The sequence below is a fragment of the Anguilla anguilla genome, chromosome 12, assembly GCF_013347855.1.
Source record: "Anguilla anguilla isolate fAngAng1 chromosome 12, fAngAng1.pri, whole genome shotgun sequence".
In the NCBI taxonomy this organism is placed as follows: Eukaryota; Metazoa; Chordata; class Actinopteri; order Anguilliformes; family Anguillidae; genus Anguilla; species Anguilla anguilla.
In genome coordinates, this window is record NC_049212.1 from 35,760,875 (window position 1) to 35,779,085 (window position 18,211).

An 18,211-nucleotide genomic window follows, 5' to 3' on the forward strand; every position below is an offset into this window, starting at 1 on the left:
TGTTCCTGTCACTGCGCTTCATCCACATAGGCCATGCAGAGTAGGGGGCGAGGCAAGTGGGCCACAGCCACGTGATTGGACAGTGAGGAGTCAGGTGACACAGCAGCTGCAGGTGGAACTTCGGCTGATGCCGGAACAGTGCGGTTGCAAGTGGTGGAGGAGTGCGCAGTAATCGTATCGTGGGTGGGGGCTGTGTGCCGTGCATTGGGTGAAGAGAGGTGGGGGGCGGGGCTAAGTGCAGGGGGGAGGGGTCAGTGTTTGTGCACTCGAGCGTTCTCCACCTACAGCCTCTTCCTCTCCCCATTCCTCTTCCTCTCCCAACAACTCATTAACGCACGTACAGAGGCTTTCTGCTCAGCGAAAAACGCAATTACTCCAGGTGACTGCTGGTAGGTGACTGCACAACAGCAAAACACTGTTTTTCTTCAAAGGAAGTGTGGTAAGATAATGAACTGGTGAACCAGACAGCATTGTAAAACCGCTGTCATCCAGCTTCCAATTGCTTGTTATTTCTTACGTGAAGAAAAACACAAACTGTCTGAAGGGCAGAACTGTGGAGGCCTGCTTCTTTTGGTCTGCTGAAAGCCGGAGGGAGGAAGAGGCTGGAGAGGAGGGTGTAATACACAGGCGGGGGGGGGGGGCGGGGTCACGACCCGAGCAGTTACCCACCTCGTCCCCGGGGCCCGCAGGGGGGCCCACGGTCTCTGACACCGGGGGGGCCTCTCTACTCTTTCCCGCCTTTTCAGAGCGAGCGTTTCCTTTCTACACGTCCGACAGACAGGGAAGAGAGCTTTTAAACATCCTCCTTTCCCCCGGCCTACCTCTCACTCAGAGAGACAGCGGGTCCCCTGACTGCGTCTCACACGAGAGCAGCCCCGCCCGTCACCCATATCACTTACATTAACGCGCAGCTCGTTTCCAACGGCAACCACTGTAACTGTACACTGAGCACAAGGGGAGAAACCGTCTCAATCAGACTTGTATTTTTTATACAATTAAAAAACTGTAATTAAAAACATATGATAAAACAATAAGGATGCATAACACTATAAGAAACATTTTACACACGGTTTACGTAACGTGGAGTCTTTAAAGATATGATTATGTTCTCCTTTAGCTGCACACGTGCCAACCTAACGGCGCATGTGTTAGCCAAACAAAAGTGAGGTAAAGTTAAAAGAGGTCGACGGCAATATTATGGGATGTGGAGGTTTTAGCCGGGCGCCCCGCGCTCAGTGGACAGGGTCTAAGTGCTGAGTCAGACTGCATTCACCCCGTCTCCAACAGCCAGACGCCCCAAAAAGTTCAGCGGGACCCGGGAGCCTCTGAGCTCGGCTGCTCTGACGGAGGTCACCGGCGGCAGGCGTGAGGTCATCCAGGTCATTACGCCTACCGGGCCCCACCGGGGGCTTGGCATGAAAAAGCCATAACGCGGCATGGGGGTGATCCATTTACCCCAGGCCTGCGATTAAGGGCCTGTTCATTTATTTACGATCCATACGTCCCGCGGATTTCCCCATTACCGATCCGGGTGAGCGCTGACTCCGTGCCGTCGGGTGTGTAAGCTCAAGATGGATGGAGCTAATGATGTCACGGCTCCTGCAGGCCTCCTGTATTCATATTTATAGCCAGGGTGTAAATCTATGCGCAGCTGCGGCCGCTCGGCTTGCTCGATTACCATAAGACCGAACCCGGTTTTCAAAACAGCACCGGAACGCAGACGTGGAACATGGAGGGTTTTGAGCTCGTTATTAGATTAAGGCTACGCCAATACGCAGGCGTGCCACTCCAAAAAACGTGATTCCTGCAGGTTTATCAGAGGAACAGACTTTCCTTTAATCACAAATGCCATGAAGAAAGAACTTAACAATAGCAGAGATGTCAAACTGTCTTTAAACACTGGTAAATATTAAAATGCAAACAATTTTTTGAGGTTTCCTAAAAGAAAAAAAAGAGTAAGTAATTTCAAGCTGCATCTTAAAACAAGCGCTAGGAATTTAGAATTGCATGCTGGTTAGACAAGAAGCACAACAGGAAAAAGTTAGGAAAGTATAAAAAATGAAACTTACAGTGCTGGTACTAACCTTAGAACTCTGGACATGCAACGGACAAAAACGAACAACACGACAGGACAAACATAAAAACGACACAAAAGATCATTAAAATTTAAAAAGCACTTAAGAAAACAAGATAGTTACTCAGATTGTACAGCTAACTAAAGAAAGGAAAGTTAACTAATTAGTTATAAGGTAAACTAGAAAGGAAAGCTAAATGTGCAAAATATAATCCAGAAAAGGTCATTCTAAGCATCTATAAAAGCATAGCTGGATAAACCAGGAATTTGTAGTCAGATCCAGTTAGACCCTTCTCTCAGAAACTGTCAAAAGGCACCTATCGCTGACACATCAGATGACACAATCTAGGGAAAGTATTTGCTTGGACACATTTTCATCAACTCAATAAAAGCCATCTACTTCCTGTGAGCTAGGACTTTCTCTGAATTTGAAATATTCATTTACCTTCTGATCTACCAAAAAATTTGTACAATTGCATTTCAGTCCCAAAATAGACGTATGCATATAAAATTAAAAGTAAGGTGAAATACTGGTAACTCTGCAAGATGAAAACTTAGGTGCCAGTTAAGTTGAATCCCAGCTAACAAAAAACGTTCTCACAATGTTCCTGGAACGTTCTGTCAGTGTTATAACACTGCCTACTACATCGCAGGAACATTGCGAGGACGTTTTGTTGGCTGGGATGTCCTTTGGACGCTGCTGAACCATGCGCTTTACACAGCATGCAGTAATACATGACTGCCACTAGATGGCAGTAAGATGCCACGGGAAAGAGGCCTACTCCCACTTACGGAAGGAGACGTGGCAGCGGACAGCAGGGGCAGTATTCCTCCACAGGCGATGATGATGTTGTCTACCATTTGAGAAATTAGGTGAATGGTATTATGCACGAAAATGATGTTCTCGTTGCTGTTTACAAAGTCCATGACCGACTTGGTTGAATGGCTGCAGCGAGAGAAAATAAGAAGAATATTTATCACTCTGGTTCACTGCTGTACCTGAAACGAGACGTCCTTTTGACATAGTACATAAGGCTCAGTATTAAGACATTGTGTACTCCCTATATCTGACTGTGGCAACAGGCCAGCATGCAGTGTATAGCCCACTGCAGCAATTCCTTTACACATTTCTAAACCTACAAAAATACATTCATCTGAATGCTGGAGATAAGTTTACATGACTCTACTTTTAATTTATTTTAGTGGAAAAGCAAATAATGCCAAGTTGTTTTATGGACAACATTCAGCTTACATGATTTCCCTTTTAATCTATGGAGAAAGGAAATAATGGCAAGTTGTTTATGAACAGCAGTAAAATTTAATTAGTTAAATAACAGAGGGTACCACAAATTTTTTTTTCTGATTTAAAATGTGCCATTAGTTGTTTTTTGATGCGTACGTGTTTGTTTTTTTTCCCCCCAACATTTTCCTCATTCCTTTTTGGCAAGTAAATCATTTTGTGGTAATTTAGAGATTAACTGAAAAACAGTCCACGTTGGTTACAAGTGAGAGCGACAAAAACAAGGAAGTGATGTAAAAAACTACAACTCTGAGCTGGGTGCAGACGGGAGGGAGCCGCTGACCTCCTCCACACGTGCACGTCGGTCTCCAGGGCGAAGAGCAGGTCGGTCAGCAGCCGCTGGTGCATGGGCGACCACTTGAACTCTGGGATGCGGAACATGGTGGTGCGTGGGCCGGGGCTGAACTGGCGCCGCTGCTCCTCCGTCATGGGCATGCCCCGAAAACCCAGGTCCACCCGCAGGTCCCGCTCCATCTGGCTGGCCATGCGCCCATGCAGCGTCTGGGAGGGGGGTCGGGTACGAGCACGGCGTTAAACCATGCAGCCGTCTCCCAAAATCCACCCTGCCGTCTCCCAGAATGCACCCTGCCCCCTCCTCTCCCCTCCCCTCCGACCCGCAGGTCCCGCTCCATCTGGCTGGCCATGCGCCCGTGCATTAACCCGGCAGTAACCCACGCAGCCGTCTCCCAAAATCTATCCTGCTCCTTCCCCTCCCCTCCCCTCCTCTCCTCTCCTCCCACCCAATCCATTAGTGTCTGAGCCCACGACCCGCTCCATGAGCTAATGCATTTCTTCTAAAAATGCAGTCAAACATGAAATGCACATTTTAAAACAATGCCAAAATAACACGTACACTGGGATTAGTGCTCTGTGTGTAATGAATGCAATGCATGTTATTTAGATTTCATCCTAATCCTGGTTTTAATTAAACGATACATAAGGAAGGTAGTTGTACATGAGGATCACAGGGCCAATCAACCTGTAGCAGCTGCACTGTAAAAACATAAACATGCCACACACAGAAGTGAGACCAAAAAAAACAACCACTTTGCCCTCGGTTACAACCACTTCCTGGGTCAAGACGCCTTCGACCTTTATCCAATACAGGAACTACAGTGTGCAGACAGGAAGCGGTGGCTGAGTAAGCGCACCTCCATCCTCCTCCCGGCTCCTTTATCTCTCCCGAAACGAGTTTAGCGGTTTATTAATAGCCTCTCTCCTGCTCCCCAGAGACCCCTTCCTCCCCGCTCGGCGAGGAGTTAAAGGCGACTGTTTGACGGCCTAATGTGCCTGCTGGGCCCCGCCGCCCCCCACGCTCTTATTAGAGGTCCTTTCAGTCCAGCGCAAACCAGTTCAGGCACAGGACACCGTGCGGCGCGACAGCTCTCCGCTTCCCCCCTGAAACTGTGACTCCAGTACCTCAGTTCCGCACCAGGGGGCTGCAGCATTTGCAGTGATCTCTGGGCAGCTTTGGCAACTTAACTTTCTTATACTTTGTACACAGAAGGAAGGTACACAGTCCACACGTATTTACAGGCCCCCACTGATTTTGGCCTGCAGTGATATTCGCAGAATTTCATTTTTTTTTTTTTGCCTTCAACTGAAAGAAGAGGCAGTCCTAGAAACAACACTCACAGACTCACTGACCGAACTCCTGCAGTAGCAAGGTTTGTCCAGTAGGTGTACAGAAAACCCAGCAGAGAACAACACTGCCTGCCATGCTATCAGATGCTAATTTCCCATTCACAACTGCCCACTTGGTAATCAACACACTTGGGCACCAACTGTAATTTCACACTGAGACTCAATAAAGCAGGTCACACAGACAGCGGAGACGTATCCACCGGGGTCCAGGTACCGTACCTGTGTGGTGGCGGTGGTCTGGATCTTCTTGATTTCCTTGTCCTTGCCGTCGTCGGACCGCTCCGTGTCGGAGATGGTGCTGGCCGCGTCGGCCCCGCCCCCGGCCTTGGCGGCGGTCGGGTCGGCGTCCGTCGCCGCGGCGACCCCCTCGGCGCCCTTGGCGGCGCACTCGGCCCGCTCGCCGATGCCGTCGATGTCCGCCAGCGCGGTGCGCAGCTTGAACTCGGCGTCCTCCAGGAGGCTGGCGGGCGGGGCCAGGTCCGAGCTGCCCGTCATGTGGGCCAGCAGGCCCAGGTCGTCGCCGGCAACGGTGTGCACGGGGGGGGGCTCGGGGCTGGGCAGCACCAGCGGCTCGGCGGGCGTCAGCTCCGGGCCGCCGCCCACCTTCCCGAACAGGAAGCCGCTGTTGCTGGGGACGCTGTCCTTCTCGTCCGCCAGCGTGATCAGCGGGCCCGTGTTCTTGTCCTCGCCGCTCTCGCCGTTGACCCCGCCCCCCACGCCACCCCTAGCCCCACCCAGCTTCTCCACGGCAGCGCAGTACACGTTGTCCAGCAGCGAGTCCACCTCCACCAGCGCCCCGTTCTCTGCCACGCCCACCCCGACCCCCACCCCCACCCCCACCACCAGCGTCTCCGGCGACAGGTCCAGGTCGTCCAGCTTCACCTCCGTGGCCTCCACCTTCTCCGCCTTGATGTCCACCAGCAGGTCGTGCACCTCCACCCGCACCCCGGCCACGGCCCGCCGCCCCGCCCCGGCCAGCGCCTCCTCCTCCTCCTCCTCCTCCTCCCCCGCGCCCTTGGGCTCGGCCAGCAGGTTTCGGGGGTCCCCGCTCTCGGGGTAGTCGGCCTCGCTCTCGGGCGTCTGCGTCTGCGAGCCGCCGTCCTCCATCTCGCGGATCTCGATGGCGCCCTTGATGCCCGCGGCCTGGGCGGAGAGCCCAGAGATGGTGCTGACCAGGCCCTTCTTCCCCTTCTTGATGTTCTCCTCCTCCTGCCGCTGGTACTCCTCGTACATCTTGGCCAGGTACTCCTTGTGGGCCTCGTAGGTCACCTGGGAGGGAGAGGAGGAGGCGCACAGGAGAGACGTTTCTGCTGACTCATTATCACCGCTCCCTGGCTTCTTAAACAACATCCCCCCCCCCCCCTCCCCGAGTAGAGCACCACCCACGCCGCTATCCTGCCGCCCCCCCTCCCCTCCCCGAGCAAAGCACCACCCACGCCGCTATCCTGCTGCACCCCCTCCCCTCCCCTCCCCTCCCTTCCCCCCACTCTCACCCCCCCCCTCACCCCCCCTCACCCCCCCTCACTCCCCCTCACGTATCCGTGCCAATAAATCCCTGCTCCGGCAATCAAGCAAGCGATTCACTGCCACACAGCTACTGAGCTGGTAAAACAACCGCCACTGCGATGACCCATCTTTTTTATTTTTATTTTTTATTTTTTTTCTCTTCCCCCAAATGTAATACGACCTCCCGGCTCCACCCGGAGCCCAGACGTGTTTTCAGGCCAGACGAGCTGATAACCGAGCGCCAGGGAGCCGCGGGAGATACGGACGACCCATTTTTCTCCGCGGCCTCCGTGCGGCGCACGCACGCCGTGAGCCCCTACGAGTCCTTTCGCCCAATGAGGCGGCGCGACCCCCTGACCGCGCTCCCGGCTGCGGGAACAGAGAAGCAGCCGAACGCGACGGCGTGTTCCCTCTCTCATCGCTCGCCCGAGCGAGTGTGCTCCTGCAGTATCACAGTCCGACCACTAGAGGCACTGGAGGGCACAAACACCACAGCGAAGCCACAGCCTCGCTTTTTGTTATTTTATGTGTGAGACAGCCAGAATTTTTTTTTTTTATCACCATGCACTAAAAACCTTTTACAGGCACACAGTTAATTTCTGAGAAAAATGATATAAAGCGGGGATGATGTGCCTTGCTTAAATACCATGTAAAAATGCAATTCAGTCACACAAAACAGTCAAAAACAATGGTTTGGTAATCTTTTGGTAAGGTTTGGTTTTTTTTGTATTCATACAAGGCTGTTTTTCAACTCAGACTTTAGTCTCTGCTCATGTAAGAGCCTGAAACAGCTAAGCTACTCTTAAACCAAACAGAACTGGCCTGATGGTAATCCACGAGGCTGCAGTTGAACAAGTGCTATCAGCAGGTATTTTATCACAAGTCAAAGCCAGACACCGCCCCTCCCGAACACTAGAGGGCAGTGTTTCCCCGTATATCTTGAGGCCGGACGCCTCCTCACCTTAGAGTGGGCTATGGAGAGCGTGTCCACCCAGACGCGCCAGCCTCCCCACTCGTATTTGATGGCGTGGTAGAGCAGGATGCGGAAGATGTTGTACACCATCTCGGTGATCTTCTGCTCCTCCGAGCTCTTGGGGTTGATGTAGCCCAGAGAGAACATCCAGTCCTGCCACACGGAGCACTGCAGCAAGCACCTGTCGTGTGGAACAAACAGCGGATCTCCGTCGATAACCAGTAACCCCCCCCTCCAGCTGCCCCACACCTGAGCTAGCCCCCTCCGTTCATCTCATTCAATCATTCATGAAATACCCGATTCCTGATCAGCCTGCCGGAAACTTCTGTACGTCCGATAAAACACGGCGTGTAAGCCCTGAGCTTTCTGCTATTGACAGAACCGCTGAGGCGTGCGGCATCTTAATGCTGCCGGATAAAACCATCAATAGGCACTGACCGGCTGCCACTCGAAAACAACAAAGACGAACCACCCCCGTCATCGTATGGGAGATGCAAGATGTTGACACTGAAGCTCCAATAAAGAGATTGCGTGTGTGTGTGTGTGTGTGTGTGTATGGGTATATATGCTTGTGTGCATGAGTGTGTGTGCGTGTGTGTGTGTGCATGCAAGCGTGTGTGTGAGTGTGTGTGCAAGACTGTGCGTGTGTGTGTGTGTGTGTGTTTGAGAAAGAGAGAGAGGGTGTATGCTTGCTTGCTTGTGTGTGTGTGTGTGTGTGTGTGTGCGTGCATGCGTGCGCATGCATGGGGTGTGTGTGTGTGTGTTTATGTGTGTGTTTAAGCTACATCTGCTCCAGTGAATGTAAAGACAGATAAGGCATCCCGGGGAGCCCATCACCAGAGAAACAAAGAGGGTGAACGGTGTCTGCCCCCCCCCCCCCCCCCCCCTTCCCTCAGAAGCATGAGTCACAGCGCTAATGCTAACGCTAACCGCTCGAACGGGCAGGAAAAGGAGGGACGCGGCTCTGCTCACCGCCTGTTCTCCCTGCTGTTGCTGAACAGCTTGATCATGTCCGACAGGAAGAGCCGCCGCACCTCCATCAGCTCCACGCTGGGCGTGGCGTTCTTCAGCAGCGTGGCCACCACCTTCAGGATCACTGACGCCAGAGAGAGGGGGGGGGGGTCAAAACACAGCGGCAGTACTGACACAAGTCACCTTCAGAATCACTGACACCAGAGAGAGAGGGGGGGTCAAAACACAGAGCCAGTACTGACACAAGACACCTTCAGAATCACTGACGCCAGAGAGAGAGGGGGGGTCAAAACACAGCGGCAGTACTGACACAAGTTTCCTTAGCAACACTGACACAAGTCACCTTCAGAATCACTGACACAAGAGAGAGAGAGGCAGGTCAAAATACAGCTCAGTACTGACACAAGTCACCTTCAGAATCACTGACACCAGAGAGAGAGGGGGTCAAAATACAGCTCAGTACTGACACAAGTCACCTTCAGAATCACTGACACCAGAGAGAGAGAGGCAGGTCAAAATACAGCACAGTACTGACACAAGTCACCTTCAGAATCACTGACACCAGAGAGAGAGAGGCAGGTCAAAATACAGCTCAGTACTGACACAAGTCACCTTCAAAGTCACTGACACCAGAGAGAAAGATGGGGGGTAGGGGCGGGTCAGAATACAGCAGGAGCACTGACACAAGTCTCCTCAGCAACACTGACACCAGAGAGAGAGAGAGAGACATGGGGCAAAACACACCTCAGAAATACTGACACCAGGGTGGGAAGGGGGGGGGGGGTCAAAACACAGTCACCAGAGAGAAAGACCAGGTCAACATACTGCTACAGCACCTGATACAACTCCCCTCAACTCAAATACAACTAGCACCTGCAATCAATCTACTGATTTATGTCACCTTAACAATCACTGACACCAGAGAGAGAGAGAGAGGGAGAGAGAGAGAGAGAGAGAGAGAGAGAGAGAGAGAGAGAGAGAGGGACAAGGGCCAAACCACTGCAATAAAACTGAAAAAAAAAAACACTTCAGAAGCCCTGACACTGGGAGAAAGGTTCACAGATGGCCCGGAGAGTGGGCGGAGAGCTGGCTTTAGGCCGTGAGAGCGCACCCCTGCGAGAGGCGCGTAGCTCAGTCTCCGGCTCCACAGCGGTGACGACCCGCCCGCGGAATTAATGAGAGCAGAGAGGGGCGTCGGGCGAGGCGTCCGCCCCTGGCGACGCGCGACTCTAAAACTCGCCCTGACAACAGCCGCCACCAGAGAGACGCGCAGCGATGTTCCCAGCCGCCGCTAGGCAACGACATCAACCGCCACTCACGGGGGACCGGGGGGGGGGGGGGGGGGGGGGAGGGGGGCGTGTGCCTGTCTACACCAATTTAGGGGCGTCTGCAGCAAGACCGGCCCTGTCCCGCTGACTCTCCGGCTGCAGGGCGGACAGTGTGGGGCTGAGGGAGGGGGTGTGGGGGGGAGTAGGCTGGAGGGGGCGGGGCTGGCGAAGGTCGGGAGGAGGGGGGTGAGGAGAGGGCAGGAGGGGGCGGGGCTGGCGGAGGACACGTACTCGGGTTCTGGATCTTGACGGTGGAGTCCGGCTCGGGATGGGGCTTGTGCACCACCTGCGTGCACACCTGCTCCGTCAGGATCTGAGGAGGCACAGGGCGCAGCGTCGGTCAGACACATCCATCACACAGTCGCCACGGCAGCCACCTTCGCTCTCAAAAAGCAGCTCTTGTAGGTCATCCCACTTTTATACATTTAAGGAATATTTCATTCATTAGATGCTTTTATCCACAGTAATGTTGGTGGATAAAATTGGTAAGACACAGGATTGTGACCCCAGTAATTAAAACAAGAGAACCACATGCTGAAAATAGTGCTAAAATATAGGCTTAAAACAGTCATTCTTTTAGCATAGGCTACTCACTGTGTCAAATAACCATGCTTAAGAGCAACATATCAAAACCACGCTAACATGCACGCAGAGCCTAACAGTGATCCGACTATAAAAGGAATATTACCTCATATTATACGTCAGGGGTCCCCAGTCTTATCTGAAAAGGCCCTATGTGGGAGCAGATTTTTGTCTCAGCCCACCACTAAGACGCTTGATTCAGCTAAGCAACTAATCACGGTCTCCAATCAAGACCTCGATAAGATTAATCAGGAGCTTCAGTGCTGGGCTAAGTATAAAAAACCTGCACCCACACCCAGCGCTTCTCAGATCAGATTAGGGACCCCTGTGACACATCATAGGGCTCACATGGTGGTTAAAACAGCGACGAACGGGGACAATGTTACCCTGTAAGAGTGTGAAGGTGTTGCATTTTGAGCTGAAATGGGCGTGAGAGCAGGGTGCGGTGCGTGTTTGTGAAGCGCTCTGGCAGGGCAGGGTGCGGGCTCTCGTACCTCGTACAGGGTGTTGTAGGTGGTGACGGTCACGGTGTTGCATTTTGAGCTGAAATGGGCGTGAGAGCAGGGCGAGTTGCGTGTTTGTGAGGCGCTGGCAGGGGGCGGGCTCTCGTACCTCGTACAGGGTGTTGTAGGTGGTGACGGTCACGGTGTTGCATTTTGGGCTGAAATGGGCGTGAGAGCAGGGCGAGTTGCGTGTTTGTGAGGCGCCCTGGCAGGGCGCGGCCTCTCGTACCTCGTACAGGGTGTTGTAGGTGGTGACGGTCACGGTGTTGCATTCTGAGCTGAAATGGGCGTGAGAGCAGGGTGCGGTGCGTGTTTGTGAGGCGCTGGCAGGGGCGGTCTCTCGTACCTCGTACAGGGTGTTGTAGGTGGTGACGGTCACGGTGTTGGTGTGGAGCATCAGCCTCTCCCCCAGCAGGGTGAAGAGACTGTGCGTGTGCATGATCTCCACCTTCCTCCTGCCGCGGACACAAGGACACAGCTCCCGTCAGCTGGCAGCCCCAGCCCCGCCCCTTAGGGGTTTGGTTACCCCTGCAGAAAATCCCCAGCCCGGCCCAAATGGGTTCAGATGGGCCCGCCCAACCCCCGCCCAACCCCTGTCACCTGAGCCCAAGCCCGGCCTAAGAGGTTCGGTTAATGCACCGCACTCCTGCCCGCTAATGCCCAGGCCCGTCCCAAAGGAGTTGGCTAAAGACGCCAAAAGTCCCCAGGCCCAGTCAAAGAGGTTCGGTTAACCTGCCGAAAACAAGCACCTTGCCAGGTCATTAGCCGAGAGGGTAGAGCTCTCCACAGGGGCTGTCACAAACCACCTGTGGGTGGGACACGGGATAACGAGGTGGTCCGGTTGGTGGATGTGGTTACAGGGGGGTTGGGGGGAGGGGGGGGGGGGGGGGGGGGGGGGGGGGGGATCGGCTGTCACCAATGACAACACCCTGAGTTCCGCCGAGCACAGCTGTTTTGGACACAACAGCCACCCAAACAAAGACAGCCGTGCCCGATTCCGCCTCCGGCAGCGCGGGGATCCTGACAACCAGAACGATCCGGCTTCCCGGCCCTCCCCGGCAGAATGGGCACTTAGGACTGCCGTCGTACGACGGGGGAGCGAGACATTTCCTCACCATGGAAATGCCGGGGGGGGCGGAGGGGGGAGAGAGAGAGCATTAAAAAAATGAGTCATCTCTCGTGCCTCCACACTGTTCTATTAGGCGAGTGCCTGTCAGAAGCACATCGGTAGAAGCCCTGAACTACGCGGCTAGTTTAGGAGCCAGTTCCCACACCGCACTCCTCACACTCATGTTAAAGGGTAGAGGAACAGACCACACACACAGCCACAGGCTGCTCAGCACGGAAAATAAAATCATTTCACTGAGCTAGTGCGGAAACGCAGGCAGGCAGTACCCACCCTCGTTCTTCTCCATGAGTCCAGATGGACTGAAAACACAATCCGTCTTTCTGTACCAACTGAAATTTCCCAAAAAGCTAGACTGCAGTGCTTCTGTACTTCCTCCATTATTGGATATTTGTCACACTGAATGGTGTCAGATCTTTAGACGAAATGTAATATCGGACAAAGGGAATCGGAGTAAGCACAAAAGACATTTTAAAAATGATTTCATTTATTTGTTGAAAAACGTAGTCGAACACCAATATCACTAAACGTAATAACTGGTTGCACCACCTAGAGGAAACCAGGAAGGGGGTAAATACTTTTGCAGCACTGTAGCTGAGAGTCTAGTGGAACGCATGCAACATCTCAAAATCGCTTAAACTTTACTTATCGTTGGTAATCTGGAAGCTCTTAAAAGCTCTCTGAAAAATTCAGCCAATAAACATTTCAAAACGAAGCCACAAATTAGACTTCCGCACAATGTATTTATAGGCAAGGCGAATAGCGCTCAGAACCCAAGGCCGAGGTTAAATTTTAATACCGCCTGCCTCTCAATGCTCTTATTGGACATACATTTTTAAAGATTGCCACCCTTTTCCGAAGCGCCCTAAGGTTATAATGTACACAGAAAATATAAATAAATAACTGAAAAAGGGGAAAAAGAAAGCCTGATCAAGATCAGCTCCAGTAATGGGTTAGCCTCTTTAACCCAGGCTCATAACCTTAGGCTACCATGAACCTGAACACACCATCACTCCACTACGAGATGAGCACAAATTCGTAAAACACATACTCAACTTCCAGGGATGAGTTTAATGAATAAAACAAGACAGTTACTTCCTTGGATAAATACTGATACTGTGTGGGTGGGGCTTCAACGGAAGAGGTGATCCAAGCTAACTTGAACTCTGACCTGTTGCATAACCCCTGGCGACAGCCAATCAGATGGCAGAGATCCCATGTCACAAACTGCAGATTCCCTTTGCAGATGACTCAGCGACAGGGAGTCCTGTGACCCAGGACACTCTTCCCTGGCTGACTCACAGTGGGGCTACCCAGGCTAAGGCACTGACAGGACGGGGCTGTGGGGGTGGGGGGGGGGGGGGGCACTGGTACCAAAACATCCCGTCATCCCTTAATCTCATCCCCCTTTCATCTCCCTCCTCTTCCTCCTCAGAAAGATAGGAGAGCCCTGGGGCTCTGTGTCCACTCTCTCAGCACAGAGTGCCTCTGCAGCCTCCCTCTCTCCCTCCCTCCCTCCCTCCCTCCCTCCCTCCCCCCCTTCCTTCCCCCCTCCCTCCCTCCCTCCCTCCCTTCCTTCCCCCTCCGTCCCTCCCTCTCTCCCTCCCTTCCTCCCCCCTCCCCCCTCCCCCCTCCCTCCCTCTCTCTCTCCCTCCCTCTCTCCCTCCCTCCCTCCCTCGCTCCCTCCCTTCCTCCCCCCCTCCCTCCCTCCCTCCCTTCCTCCCCCCCTCCCTCCCTCCCTCGCTCCCTCCCTCCCTCGCTCGCTCTCTCTCCCATTCATTTATTTAGGGGCCGAGCTCCTCAAACGCAGGTCTGAACTGTAAATCTCTTTCACAGCGCTGAAAGATGAAAGATGGCTGAGAGGTCCAGGCACTTCAGCCTCTCACGCTGCCCCCGAGCTCCGGACCACAGCGCCGCCCACATAATTACTCCCCAAACGCCTCTTCTTTCCTTTTTATCTTAAGCTAATTATTTAACATGTAAATTGTGCCTTTTTCCTGTTCTATTAAAGTCAATAGCTTCAAAGAGCTTCAAACAACTGTGCATATATAAAAATTCATATACTACAGTTTAGCAGATGTAATTATGTTAACATTCACACACACGCACACACACACACACACACACACACACACACTTAATTTTGAGAATAAAGTTCTCATATTTAGCAGAGAAAGAGGGATTTGGCCACACTGCCCACACAGGGGCACGGGCCCTCACACAAGGGCCACTCGGGGGGGGGGGGGGCCCAAGCTGGCACTCACTTATGGCCCAGGTGCTTGAGGAAGTAGCCCAGGACCTTCAGCGCCTGCACTCGAATGCTCTCACTCTTGGAAGCCAGAAGCTTGTAGATGACCCTGGACACACACAAAAAACATGCATTACCACTCCTCTCCACATCTAAGCTACTGCATCCTGACCAAAGAATTTGACTCCAAAAGGAGGCACCTGAAATGTAAACGTTCTTCAGATCGCTTATCACAAATCAATGTGGGGCATAATGTTGGGGGGGGGGGATAAAAATAAGGCCATTTTTTGAGAAACGTTTGACACCCATCCAGAGAAATGGCTTTGAACAGCGCACCGGATGCCAGCATATTTTACTCAAAACGTGAATTTAAAAAAATGTACTTCCATGTGACTTGTTGGCGAACCCCGGGGCCTCGCGGGGGAGCTGAGGGGGGGCGTGGCTTACCGTATCCCGTTCCTCTGGTCGAAGGCGGGGATCATGGAGGCGGGGTGCTCCGACATGAGGGCGACCAAGAGCTGCAGGACGTCGTGGATGTTCTCATCCTGCAAGAGAGAGAGGGAGGGAGGGGGGGAGATAGGGAGGGTGGGGGGGGAGAGAGGGAGGGTGAGGGAGAGAGAGGGGGGGGGGAGAGGGAGAGAGAGAGAGAGAGAGAGAGGGGGGAGAGTGTGAGAGAGGGAGGGGGGGAGAGAGAAACCGAGAGAGAGAGAGAGAGAGAGAGGGGGGGGGGGAGGGAAGGAGGGAGGGGGAGAGAGAGAGAGAGTGAGAGAGAAAGGGTAGGGGGGAGAGGGTGGGAGGGGGGGAGAGAGAGAGGGAGGGGGTGAGAGAGAGACAGAGAGAGAAAAACCGAGAGTGAAAGACATAAGGAAACAGAGAGGGTGAGATAGAGAGACAGAGAGAGTGAGAGTGAGTGAGAGAGAGAGAGAGAGAGAGAGAGAGACCGAAAGCGAGAGAGAAAAAACGAGAGAAAGAGAGAGAGATGAGGAAACAGAGAGGGTGAGAGAGACAGAAAGAGTGTGAGAGAGAGAAAGAGGAGGGGGAGCGGGGGCATCAGAGAGTGAGAAGGGAGAGAGAAAGAGAAAAGGGGAAGAGAGAGGGGGGACAGAAGAGAGTGTGTGAAAGAGACAGGGGGCAGGGAGGGGTGTGAGAGAAAGAGAGAGAGATCAATAAATGCTCAATAACAGATTAAAGTGTCGATCGTACGGCCAGCCGCTCCAGGCGGCCCCTTCAGGTGAAGCGTTAACAGCGGATCCCAGCACCCTGCAGCCCGGGATCGAATCCAAAGCCTGGCCAAGCTAGCGCTCACGCTAGCACCCCACCTGGCTGATTCCTAATATGGGCACTGCATACCGGCCTCAGTGTCCACAATCTCCAAAGGCACGGTTTGTTTTCCAGGTAAGGGGGAGGGGGGGGGGGGGGGGGACACAAAAGCGATGTTCCTGAGCCAGCAAAGACTCGGAGGACAGAGCCTTACCAGCAGGGCCCTTTCAGATAGCCAGTAATCAGACAAATGCGCTGCCTCCAGCTGGCTCCACAACTGAGGCACGGATCTCAGCGGGGACACCAAAAATAGCCACTTTGTGTGAGCTGAAGAAAATCAATTCGGGGGGGGGGGGGGGGGTGCTTGTGTGTTGCTGTGGGTTTCAAAAACACATGCACTAACGCACGCATGCGCACACACACACACAAGCACAAAGACACACACACGCACGCACACATGCGCACACACACACACACACACACAATAGGCAGATTCAACTTTAACGGAATAAAAAAGAACACTGTTGTCGACAGTTTAAATTTAAATAGGGACCGTTGTAAAAGGACACATCGCCCATGAAAAGAGGGTCACACTTGTTTAATGATACATGATATTAGCTTCCCCGCTGCAGCACACACACATGACTGTGCTAACGCTCATTAGAGGATTAAATTCATCCAAAAAGAATTGGGTTTTCAATTGGCATTGACGTGCTTGCCCATCAGGAACTTTGCATTTTCATTTACTTTAATCCAGTGTTTTCTTTTTTAAGTTTAATTTAAGTTTACAGTGGAGACACATTAAAAAAGTGTAAATAAATCCGTGAATAAGCAGCTTCATACAATGCAGCAGCGAGTCCTCTTTCCCAGTGAGTGAGAAGGTAAAGATTTCTGCAGAAAATGGATTCTGCACGGACCTCACAGCGCCAAGCAAGCTGTGGATATTAGAAAAAGAAATGACATCCTTTGATATGAATAAAACCGGTGGGCTCGCCTGAAATGATTTTTTGGGAGGGAAATTTGCATGACAGAGGGACGGTGGCAGTCGGACGCCGCGGTTGGTGGAAACTCTTTGTGCTTTTTTGAGAAAGTGAAAGCGAGACGCTGGAGCCGACGGCCGCGGGCGAGAGGGGTACAGTACCGCACGTCTACTAAAGAATGCGGCACGAGAGAGTCAATGGTGCGACCATAGATATGCTGCAGTTCCTTCATTATTTATGTGGACGTAGGTCCACTCCTCCGCTGCAGCCAGTGACACTCTTATGGCCACGCAGTACTACAGGAGAGCCGTCAACAACCAGGGGAGAACTGCTCCTCTTACTGCAGAACACTGCCAGCCTGTGGGCACTGGGCTCATTACAGAGCGGAGCCAGTTCCTGACTAACCTGTGGAACCTGGGCTGGCTAGACTCCGCCCTGTCTCTGGCAACACGAAGCCAATTACAGCCCAAAGCTGAACACTCACCGCCATGTTTTATAAACGGCACGGCAAAGGGCTCAAAGTAGCGTCGTCTAGCACCGGGCCCGCACTGGAAAGAAGCACCTTTACAGACCGAGATCCGCCATCCCCCCCCCGTTGTGAGAGCCGGGGTGTGTGGGGGGGGCCGGGGTGTGGGGGTGGGGGGGGGGGGGGGGGCGGAGCCACCGCGGCAGACTGACCTCGTGCATGGTTAGCAGGTAGTTCAGGATGCTCTGCAGTGAGAGCTGGGGTGTGTGTGTGGGGGGGGGGGGCGTGGGGGGGGGGGGGCAGACTGACCTCGTGCATGGTCAGCAGGTAGTTCAGGATGCTCTGCAGCTCGTCCTCCTTCACCCCGCGGTCCTGAAAAAAACAAACAGGTGCACAATTTACCTCCCTGGTGACATCATCGCATTCCGCATTACATCACAGCAGCTGTGCCCCCCCCGTGCCCGTCACCGTGCCTGCGGACGCACCGCCACCGGGATAAACTCTCCTCCCGCGGGGCGACCGGAGGGCACTCGCTCCCGGTGACATCATCGCTCTGTTCGCTGCGGCGGGCGGGCGGGCGGCTTCAGGGACAACCCTCCCTCTCTTCGGTCGACAGATGCCGCCTTCTTAAATGAATATTCCATGCTTCTTTCATTAATTTATTATTTATTTTTTTTACATTAATTTATTTTTCATCACTGAGTTTTTACCCGCTTTTCATGAAAACCCGAAATTCGGCTCGGTTTGATGTGAGGAGGAAGTAGACTGGGAAAAGGAACTGTGTTTTTGTTTCTTTTTTTTTGGGCCAGAATTCGGAATTGCAGCCCTGCCTGCCGTTTCAGGCTCAAAAAACACATCAGTCCTCCCAGCGCCCGGGGACTGAATCCCTGCCAACCGAGGGAGGGGGCATGAAAGACGATTATTTCACCAGAGCTGCCCACGCAAGCGAACTGGGGGGCACCGCACACACCGAAAAAAACAGCGCTGTACCCTTCCAGAGCAGCCGCAGAGCGGAGCCCGAATTAGGAAAACAAGTTTCCGTGTCGCCGCTTCTTTCAGCGATTACCCACGGTGCACCTCGCGGCGGGCGGCTCGAAAACCCGCCAGCGTCTCTCCCGTCTCCTTGGAGCAGGAGAGCGGAAAATGACAGCCGCGGACGAAAAGCGAACAACGCAAAAAGGGCGAATCCAGGCGTACGAACCCCTTTTCCCGAGACGCGGAGAGCGGGGGGGGGGGAAATCTGGGTCAC

The 18,211-nt window shown here is 53.3% G+C and overlaps 1 protein-coding gene across 1 annotated transcript in view; it reads right to left on the minus strand.

The window, feature by feature from the left end:
- Positions 1 to 17,330, minus strand: part of nbeab (neurobeachin b) — a 203,999-nt gene extending 186,669 nt beyond the window's left edge. Inside the window, exons 1-11 of the mRNA XM_035383683.1 lie at positions 17,272 to 17,330; positions 14,704 to 14,801; positions 14,273 to 14,365; positions 11,229 to 11,337; positions 10,029 to 10,110; positions 8,470 to 8,593; positions 7,486 to 7,678; positions 5,238 to 6,287; positions 3,658 to 3,875; positions 2,867 to 3,020; positions 2,070 to 2,093 (exon numbers count right to left, since the gene is read on the minus strand). Coding sequence (XP_035239574.1) covers positions 2,070 to 2,093; positions 2,867 to 3,020; positions 3,658 to 3,875; positions 5,238 to 6,287; positions 7,486 to 7,678; positions 8,470 to 8,593; positions 10,029 to 10,110; positions 11,229 to 11,337; positions 14,273 to 14,365; positions 14,704 to 14,801; positions 17,272 to 17,280 — 2,154 coding nt within the window. The 5' untranslated portion in view covers positions 17,281 to 17,330. The remainder of the gene's footprint in view (positions 1 to 2,069; positions 2,094 to 2,866; positions 3,021 to 3,657; positions 3,876 to 5,237; positions 6,288 to 7,485; positions 7,679 to 8,469; positions 8,594 to 10,028; positions 10,111 to 11,228; positions 11,338 to 14,272; positions 14,366 to 14,703; positions 14,802 to 17,271) is intronic.
- Positions 17,331 to 18,211: the final 881 nt, after the last annotated feature.